Genomic DNA, 10,291 nt, shown 5'->3' on the forward strand with positions numbered 1-10,291 from the left:
TTCACTGATCCTCTTATCCTCTCCATTCTCCTGTAAGCCCATCCACTGAACTTTTTATTTCAGTTATATTTTTCAATTCTGTAATTTCCACTTAGATATTCTTTATATATTATATTTCTTTGCTAAGATTTCCCATTTTCTGAGCTGTTCTATTTTTCATTTGTTTCAAGAGTGTTTGTATTGCTTATTGAAGCATTTTTATGATAGCTGCTTTAAAATCTTTGTTTGATAATTCCTGCACCTTGTGTCTTCTCACTGCTGGTGTCTGTTGACTCTCTTTTTTATTCAAGTTGAGATTTTCCCTGTTCTTGTTATGATTAATGAGTTTCTATTTTATTCTGGGTATTTTGGGGAGTGCATTTTGAGTCTTTGTATCTTATTTAAATCTTGTTTTGGAAAACCACCTCTGACTCCACTCTGATGTGGTAAGGTGGGCACTACCTCGTTACGGCCAGGTTTGGGTGAAACGCTACATTCCTTTATTGGCCTCTATTGACACTTTATGCAAGGGTGGGTGTTTCATTTACTAATGGGCGGGGATGAGAGTTAAGATTTTACACCAAGCTTGCACCAATAGCATGGTGTAAGAGTTAAAGAAAGAGGAAAGAAACACAACACAAAAAGTGGCTCAACAGTCAAAGACAGATTTATTTTGGAAAATAAATCTGAGAGGGGCTTCTGGCTGATTTTTGGTCAGGAGCACTCTCTCTTACAGATTAAGAGTATGTATTGGTGAGAGAGCTTATTACAGGCTTGGAATATTTCTGTTGCGGGGGGAAGTTTATGGTGGGGTTGGAATGTCTCTGGTTGGAGGGGAGGTTATCTTGGGGCTGACATCTCTCTGGCTGGAGGAGAGGGTATCTTGGGGTTGGCATGTCTCTGGTTGGGGAGGGATTTGGAATGTTTCTGGTCAGAGACGTTAGTTGTAGTTTATGGTCATGCTGATCTTAGCCATTAGGCTGATGCCCTTTAGATTTTAGGCAGTTTTTGATCAAGGTGGACTTTAGAATGGCGATGCTTGTCCGAGATGATGATATTCCTGCTCTGTCAGTGGGATCAGGAGGCCTTGCGAATGCTAGCTGGTGGTGAAGGTGCTGGTTCTTTATCTGGCCTTCTACATTACTCCAACAGGGCAGGGGAGGAATTGCCTCACTGACGCCAGGTAGAGGATGGAAGACTGGCTTCACACATTGTCTTCACAGACACCATGGCGGAGGGCCTCACTGACACTGGCAGGGGAAGAAAGTTCAGGCTTTCCCATCAGCCTTCTGTCACACCCCTTGGCTCGGGGACATATGTGACCCACGACAGGTGAGGTTGGAAGTTCTTCACTCAGGCTTTGCTGGGGTGTGAGGGAGACAGGGGTATGTTGCATGGTTTTTACCTAATGTTTGGCTTGAGTAGAGCATTTGTCTAAAAGTTTTCTGTCTTGCTAGGCTGGTCCTTTAGCTAGAGAATGCAGGCTTCTGTTGGAACTTTTCTGTCTGGACCTAGTGACAGCTCCAGCAAGATTGTTCAGCATCCATATAGGAAGCATGTATGAGTGGTATATATGCGGCAAAAGAAAACCTAGGGAACTCCCTGGTGCGTCATTCCTTGTATTTTATGATCCCTAGCTGGTCTACTTTCTTCTCTCCACCATTCAGATGTCTTTGTTTTCATATCTTTGTTTTATATATAATGTCTTAGGTTTTTAGCTGTGCTTAGTGAAACAAACAGGGAGAAGTGTGTCTATGCCATCTTGTCCAGAATTGGAAGTTTCCTGTTTTGTTTTCTTTAATAGCATACTGTTCTTATTTGATGATTTCGTGTCTTCCTTTTTCTTCTTCAGGTTATTAATTTTAGTTATTTTGAAGTTTTCTTCTTTACATTTTCTCTTTCTTAGTTTTTTTCCCTATTTGTTTATTTTGGTCATTTTAGTGTGTTGGAGGTTTTTCCTAAATGCCTAGCAATCTTTGAGTGAATTTCATATTTATTTCAGAGTAAGAGACCAAATATCTGTTTAGATATTATGGGGGCACGTGTGGAGCTAATCAGCTGGTGTGCTTTCCTGTCAAGTGATTTTAAAAGAGAAATTGCTTATTTTATAAGTCAACGTTTAGAGGTCTCTTCTCTGAGGTGGGTCAGTTTCTCCAGAGCGGTATCCTCCAGTCACTTATTGAGGAGATACAGGATTATACTGGGAAAGAATGAAGCAGGGTGCTGAGTCACTCCCTGCTCACCACACAGGTTTTCTTGTTATCCTGTTTTCATCCCAAACCCCTCCACTGCTTTCACCAGGAAGTCTGTGGTCCCCACAAGCTGGAGATTCTTGTTCAGTTATTCAGGACCATAAGTCTCTCGAGTTTGATCTTGGCTGGCAGTTTTGAGAGTAGGAGAAATGAAAAGGGGAGTATACACAGTCATGTGGCTGACTGCAATGGGACCTTAACTGAGGGTCACACTTACAAACTTTAAACCAGAACCTCTGCCTGCTTCCTTCCATGCGAACTCCAAGTCATCTGCATTTCTTTAGATAGCCTCCTGTGCTCTGCAGCACCATCTACCCCTTCTACATCTACTTTACCCTTTCCAGATTTTCTTGAACTTTCTCATCTACCATTGTCTCATCATTTCTTAATGCTGCTTTTTTGGGAATACAATGAAGGACAAAAGTTCCTTTAGTCAAACTCAGATTATCCCACCCCAAAGTCTGCTTTCTGGCCCTCTCCCCTAGGACACATGAGGACCACCAGGACAGCCTAAGCTCCTTGCCTCCCTCTAATCTGTCTCTCTAGTACAGTAAGTCCCAGACTACCCTTGCCTCAGAATTCCCTGGAGGGCATTTTAGACACAAATTGCCACATTTTAGACACAAATTCAGGGCTCGGAAATCCATTTCTCACCCATTCCCAGGAGTATGGTCTATCTGTTGCTGCATAGCCCGGAGGATCCAGCTGGGTGCCTCTGGGCAAGGACTTGCTCTGAGGCAAGTCGCTTAAGTTCTCTGAGTTTCTGAGGGAGGAGATACTAGCTGTTTCTGATCCACAAGGTACTTGGGGAGAAAGAACTAGCTGAAAATAGTTTTCCAATGTAGAGCAGTATTTTGGAGCTCAAATAAACACATTAGATCAGTGGTTTGCAACCTTGGCCGCACATGAGAATTACCTAGAGAGCTAGAAAAAGTCTTAATTCCCAGGCTGTACCCCAAAACCATTATATAATAATTATCCAGCCATCCAATTTCTCTTCCTCCATCTCTCCCTCTTTCATTGTATACATATGCATATGTATACGTTTTTAATTTTAGAATACCTCAGATTAAGCAGAGAATCTATAATTAAATCCTAATCTTGTAGAAAATTCTTATGCAAAATATTCTAATCTCTCAAGTACATCTAATCACTTCCAGAATAAGGACCCCCTACAATTTCTACCGTAAAAATAAACTCTATCCAGGAGCTTAATTTAAAATAAGAACTTCATTTTCCACGTACTTACCTACAAAATAAACACCATATTCTGTTCAGCAAGAGATACTTAAGAAGCAAAAACCCGAGATCCAATATTAAGTAAGCATACCCACTTTTCTCCAACTGATATGTCAGTAATACATTGTAGCGGATACAGTCTCCCGTACAACTGGAGTGGAGTGTTGGGTTGAACAGTCAGTCCCTGTGATAGTCTCCAGTGAGGGCTGCTCTTGCCAACCCTTTTTTCTAGGAGCAACGGATTAGCAAAATCTTGCCTTATCAGACCCAGCCTCCTTAGTCCTCCAGTATAGATACGTTTTTAAGGCAGACTCTTGAAATATTTAAAAGAAATTCCACCTTAGTTTTTAGCACACGGCACACACAGGCTGTTTGGGGATACCATTCCGCAGAGGTTGCTGCTATGAAGTAGGTGTTCATGGGGTGGGCACAGGGGGTCGTTAGACTTGGACAACACGTGGGAAGAAAAGGGTTTCTTCTCCCGGTGGCAAATTCCAAACAGAGATGCTGGTGATGCCAACATAGGCCTAACTATTCTGCTAGTGGAGACATATTTTATTTTGAAATCCTTACGGTGCCTGGTGCGTAACGGCAACCTGTGATGGTGGTGGCAACATGGGTGAAGTGGAGCCTTGCCTACATTTCAGTGAGCATCGGAGTTAAGCTAGAAGGGGTACTGGGCTCTGGAAGTGTGCTGCTGCTGCAGTTCTGTTCGTAAGGGATGTTGTTTAAGCAGGAGCTTTTACCCCAGTTGCTGGCCTTTAAAAAGTATTTCTAGCCGGGCGCAGTGGCTCAAGCCTGTAATGCCAGCACTTTGGGAGGCTGAGACGGGCGGATCACGAGGTCAGGAGATTGAGACCATCCTGGCTAACACGGTGAAACCCCGTCTCTACTAAAAAATACAAAAAAAAAAAATTAGCCGGGCGTGGTGGCGGCGCCTGCAGTCCCAGCTACTCGGGAGGCTGAGGCAGGAGAATGGCGTGAACCCAGGAGGCGGCTTGCAGTGAGCTGAGATCCGGCCACTGCACTCCAGCCTGGGCGACAGAGCGAGACTCCACCTCAAGAAAAAAAAAAAAAAGTATTTCTAATGAGCATGCCAAGTTCAGTAATGACTTTCAAGGCCTAATTCTTTGATCAAACTAGAAGACTGGATTTTTTTAAAAAATACTCTTCAGAGTAGACATTTTAACAGAAACAAAATTTGTTTTGTTCCTAATCTTCACGTTTTCCAAAATGACTGTGAACAAAGTATATCACTGGACTCTGTACTTTGAAAAGTAACCAAAACATAGTGTTACACCCAAAAGGAACTGGGCAGAGGAAGGACAGCGTGTTCCCAGTTGATATGTCCTTTGACCTCTGACCCCCGACCCGTTCTCTCTGCTCTCCAGAACCACATGCCCTGGGAAGAACCAGCAAGTGAGAAGCCCAGTTGCTCTCACATTCAGAAGGCTTTCCACATGGAGCCTGCCCAGAAGCCGTGCTTCGCCACTGAGATGGTGACATGGGCCCTCCTCTGCGTCTCTGCAGAGGCTGTGCACGGGGAAGCTCCTTCACAGCCTAGGGGCATCCCTCACCACTCACCCATCAGTCTGGATGACCTGTGGCTGGAGAAGACACAGAGAAAGAAGTTGCAGAAGCAGGCCCACGTCGAAAGGAGTCTGCATGTAGGGGCAGTGCACAAAGATGGAGTCAAGGTAAGCCGTTCCCGGCCAGGAGTCCTCAGACTCGGTCTGGTATCCTCTTCTCTCTGCAGCTGCCTGTTGTTTCCTGAGTTTTTGCCTGACTCTCCTGTGATGTAACTTGTCACCCTGGGCCCCCTTGGATTACGGCATGCTGCCTGGGCCACACCAGTACTGCAGTCTAGAGCCCGCAAGAGAGACGCTGAGCAGCGCATTCCCCAGAGCCACAGAAGCCAGGGCCCCCTCTTCCTTCTCTAGTATGTCTGTGCCTGTGGCCGGCTCCATGCAAGGTAGTAGTGCAGAGAAGACTGCCATTTAATGAGTGCCTACTGTGCGCCCAACACAATTAGACACTGCCCTAGCATTGGCTCTGCCACTCACAGAGGCACAGAACATTTCAATATTACAATCTTAACCAAATTAACTAAAGTCATTACATTGTCCATTTAATTTTATCTCCAGGACACTCTGACAACATGATTTTTTGCATGAAACCGACAGCCTACTAAAAAGTGAATTAATGGTGTAGACATCATACACTTTACCCAATCTTTGACAAGAGTTTCTTGTTTTTTCCCTTTATAAATAGCAATATTTATTATCAGGTGTTTGTGAAGTCCGTATCGCTGAGTCTCACCTCATCCTTGAAGACCCACTTTTTAAAACAGGTGAAATTCACATCATGTAGAATTAACCATGTTAAAGTGAAGAATTCATTGGCATTTAGAATATTCATTCGCTATATGTTGCGAGCACCACCTCTGTCCAGCTCCAAGGCATTTTCATCACCCCTAAAGGAAACCCTGTTCACATTAAGTAGTCACTCCCCATTTCCCCTACCCAGACCCTGGAAATACTCATCTGCTTCCTGTCTCTATGGGTCTTCCTTTTCTTGATTTTTCATATAAATGGAATTAAATAATATGTGACCTTTTGTGACTGGCGTTTTTCACTTAGCGTCGTGTTTCATCCATGTCATAGCACGTATCAGTACTTCATTTCTCTGTGTGGCTAAGTAACAGTTCATTATGTAATTATACAGTACTTGTCTCACTTTGTTCATCCATACATCCATTCCTGAGTAGCTGGGATTACAGGCACCTGCCACCATGTCCACCTAATTTTTGTATTTTTAGTAAAGACGGAGTTTCACTATGTTGGCCAGGCTAGTTTCAAACTCCTGACCTCAAGTGATCCACCGGCCTCGGCCTCCCAAAGTGCTGGGGTTACAGGCATGAGCCACCGCGCCCGACCCGTAAGTACTTAATTTTGATGAAATCTACTTTTTCTGTTTTGTTGTTGCTTGTGCATTTGATGTCATATCTAAGACGCTATTGCCAAATCTAAGTAATGAAATTTACCTCTGTTTTTCTCTAAGAGTTTTATACCTTTCGCTTTTACATTTAGGTCTTTGATCCATTTTGATTCAATTTTTGTATGGTATGAGATGTCCAATTTTATATTTCCCATGTGGATATGTAGTTATCCAAACACCATGTGTTGAAGAGATTATTCTTTCCCTCACTGAATGGTCTTGGCATCCTTGTCAAAATTCAACTTACCCGCCAGGCATGATGGCTCACATTTGTAATCCCAGCACTTGGGGAAGCCGAGGCAGTGGATCACTTAAGGCCAGGAGTTCGACACCAGCCTGGCCAACATGGTGAAACCTTGTCTCTACTAAAAATACAAAAATTAGCCAGGTGTGGTGGCACGTGCCTGTACTCACAGCTACTCAGGAAGTTAAGGCAGGAGAATTGCTTGAACCTGGAAGGCAGAGGTTGCAGTGAGCCAAGATTGCACCACTGCACTCCAGCCTGGGCGACAGAGTGAGACCCTGTCTCAAAAAAAAAAAAAAAAAAAGTCAAATTACCTTAGATGTGTAGGGATATTTTTGACTCTCAATTCTATCCTATTAGCTTATATGTCTGTCTTTATGTCAGTACCACATTGTTTTGATTATCATAGTTTTACAATAAGTTTTGAAATTGGAATGTGAGAGTCTTCTTTGTTCTTTTTCAGAATTGTTTTGGCTATTTGCTGGACCTTGCAATTTCATATGAATCTTATAATTAATTTTCTATTTCTGCAAAAATAAAAATAAAAATAAAGGCCCTTGGGATTTCCATAGGATTGCATTCAATCTGTAGATCACTTGGGAGAGTAGTGCCATATTAATAATATTAAGTCTTCAAATCCGTGAACATTGGGTGTCTTTCCATTTTTGGGGGGTGTTCTTGAATTGCTTTCAGCAGAGCTTTGTGGTTTTCACTGTAAAAAGTCTTGCACATCCTTAGTTAAAGTTTTTCCTAAGTATTTTATTCTTTTTGATGACATCATAAATGGAAATTTTTTTAAGCTTCATTTTGGGATTATCCATTGCTAGAGCATAAAAATACAATTGATTTTTGTTTATTGATCCTGTATCCTGAAAAAAAAGAATATTTTTATGTATTCTTTAGAAATTTTTATGTATAAGATACATCATTTGTACATCATTTGTACATCATTTGTAAAAAGCATTATTTTACTTCCTTTCCAGTTTAGATGCCTTTGATTTCTCTTTTTTGCCCTACTTGCTCTGGGTAGAACTTGCATAACAATGTTGAGCTGAAGTGGTGAACTGGGGCATCCTTGTCTTTTTGGTTTTAGGATTAAAGCTTTCAGTCTTTCACTATCAAGTATGATGTTAGCTGTGTGTTTTTCACAAATGCTGTTTTATCATGTTAAGGAAGTGCCTTTCTATTTCTAGTGTTTTTATTGTGAAAGGGTGCTAGATTTTTTACGAGCGTGATCAATTTTGATGACGGTTTTTCTGCATCCACTGAGATAATCATGCATGTTTTCTTTGCTCTATTAATGTGGCATATTACATTGAATATGTATTGATCTGCAGTTTTCTTTTCTTGTGATGTTTTTGTCTGGCTTTGGTATCAGAGTGATTCCGTTCTTATAGAATGAGTTAGGAAGTGCTCTCTCCTCTTCTATTTTTTGGAAGCGTTTGAGAAAGATTCTTCTTTAAATGAATTGTTGAGTTCAGCAGTGAAGCTTTCTGGTCCTGGACTTTTCTTTGTTGCGGGGTTTCTAATTATTGATTCATTCTTTTTTCTTTTCTTTTAGCATCAGGTTGGTGAAAAAACAATTCTTTACTTGTCATAGATCTGTTCAGAATTTATATTTCTTTTTGTTTTGTTTTGTTTTGAGACAGAGTCTTGCTCTGTCACCCAGGCTAGAGTGCACTTGCGTGACCTTGACTCACTGCAACCTCCACCTCTTGGGTTCAAGCGATTCTACTGCTTCAGCCTCCTGAGTACCTGGGACTACAGGCATGCACCGCCATGCATGGCTAATTTTTATATTTTTTGGTAGAGACAGGGTTTCACCATGTTGGCCAGGCTGGTCTCGAACTCTGTACTTCAAGTGATCCACCCACCTCTGCCTCCCAAAGTGCTGGGATAACAGGCATGAGCCACTGCACCCGGCCAAAGTTTGTACTTCTTCTTGAGTCATTTTGGTGTTAATAGCTTGTGTTTTTCTTAAGAATGTCTCCATTTTATCTACATATCTAACCTGTTGATATACAATAATTGTCCACAGTGTTTTCTTATAATCCTTTTAAATTTCTGTAACATCAGTAGTAATGCCTCCACTCTCATTTCTAATTTTAGTAATTTCTATTTTCTCTTTTTTTCTCAGTATAGCTAAATGTTTATCAATTTTATTAGTCTTTTCATAGAATCTGTTTTTGATTGTCTTGATTTTCTCTATTATTTTTCTTATTTTTATTCCATTTTAAATTTTTTATCTATTCGTTTATTTATTTATTTAGAGACTGAGTTATGAGACTGGTATTTGGTATTTTTGGTAGAGACAGAGTTTCACCAGGTTGCCCAAGCTGGTCTCCAACTCCTGGGCTCAAGCAATCCACCCACTTCAGCTTCCGTAAGTGCTGGGATTACAGGTCTGAGCCACTGCACCTGGCCTTTATTGTTTTTCTATTACTATATTTGATCTGTCTCTAATTTCATCTTTTTTTTTTTTTTTTTTTTTTTGAGACGGAGTCTCGCTCTGTCACCCCGACTGGAGTGCAGTGGTGCGATCTCTGCTCACTGCAAGCTCCGCCTCCAGGGTTCACGCCATTCTCCTGCCTCAGCCTCCTGAGTAGCTGGGACTACAGGCGCCCGCCACCTTGCCCGGCTAGTTTTTTGTACTTTTTTAGTAGAGACAGGGTTTCACCGTGTTAGCCAGGATGGTCTCGATCTCCTGACCTCGTGATCCACCCGTCTCAGCCTCCCAAAGTGCTGGGATTACAGGCTTGAGCCACCGCGCCCGGCCTAATTTCATCTTTATTATTTTCTTCCATGTGTTAGCTTTGGGGTTAGTTTGTGCTGCTTTTTCTTGTTATTTAAGGTGTAAAATTAGGCTATTGATTTGAGAAATTCTTTTTTGTCCTTTTAAATTTTAATAAAATAGATTAATTTCATATTACATAGAGCGCAAGTCCATCCACTCATCTGTGATAAAATTTTAGAAATATTTTCTTTTTTTTAAATTATTATACTTTAAGTTCTAGGGTACATGTGCATAACGTGCAGGTTTGTTACATATGTATACTTGTGCCATGCTGGTGTGCTGCACCCATCAACTCATCAGCACCCATCAACTCGTCATTTACATCAGGTATAACTCCCAATGCAACCCCTCCCCCCTCCCTCCTCCTCATAATAGGCCCTGATGTGTGATGTTCCCCTTCCCGAGTCCAAGTGATCTCATTGTTCAGTTCCCACCTATGCGTGAGAACATGCAGTGTTTGGTTTTCTGTTCTTGTGATAGTTTGCTGAGAATGATGGTTTCCAGCTGCATCCATGTCTCTACAAACTCATCCTTTTTTATGGCTGCATAGTATTCCATGGTGTCTATGTGCCACATTTTCTTAATCCAGTCTGTCACTGATGGACATTTGGGTTGATTCCAAGTCTTTGCTATTGTGAATAGTGCCACAATGAACATACGTGTACATGTGTCTTTATAGCAGCATGATTTATAATCCTTTGGGTATATACCCAGTAATGGGATGGCTGGGTCATACGGTACTTCTAGTTCTAGATCCTTGAGGAATCGCCATACTGTTTTCCATAA

The 10,291-nt window shown here is 41.7% G+C and overlaps 1 protein-coding gene and 1 non-coding gene across 4 annotated transcripts in view; one reads left to right on the top strand and one right to left on the bottom strand.

The window, feature by feature from the left end:
* The window catches only part of ARHGEF4 (Rho guanine nucleotide exchange factor 4), a 212,888-nt gene that overhangs the window by 85,797 nt on the left and 116,800 nt on the right, over window positions 1–10,291 (top strand). For all 3 annotated transcript variants that reach the window (XM_025404659.1, XM_025404661.1, XM_025404660.1), the window contains one exon: window positions 4,862–5,167. In XM_025404659.1, the coding sequence (XP_025260444.1) occupies window positions 4,862–5,167 (306 nt within the window). The remainder of the gene's footprint in view (window positions 1–4,861; window positions 5,168–10,291) is intronic.
* Window positions 3,630–3,759, bottom strand: LOC112636811. The gene has a single exon (XR_003122285.1).

The sequence above is a fragment of the Theropithecus gelada genome, chromosome 12, assembly GCF_003255815.1.
Source record: "Theropithecus gelada isolate Dixy chromosome 12, Tgel_1.0, whole genome shotgun sequence".
Taxonomy (NCBI): domain Eukaryota; kingdom Metazoa; phylum Chordata; class Mammalia; order Primates; family Cercopithecidae; genus Theropithecus; species Theropithecus gelada.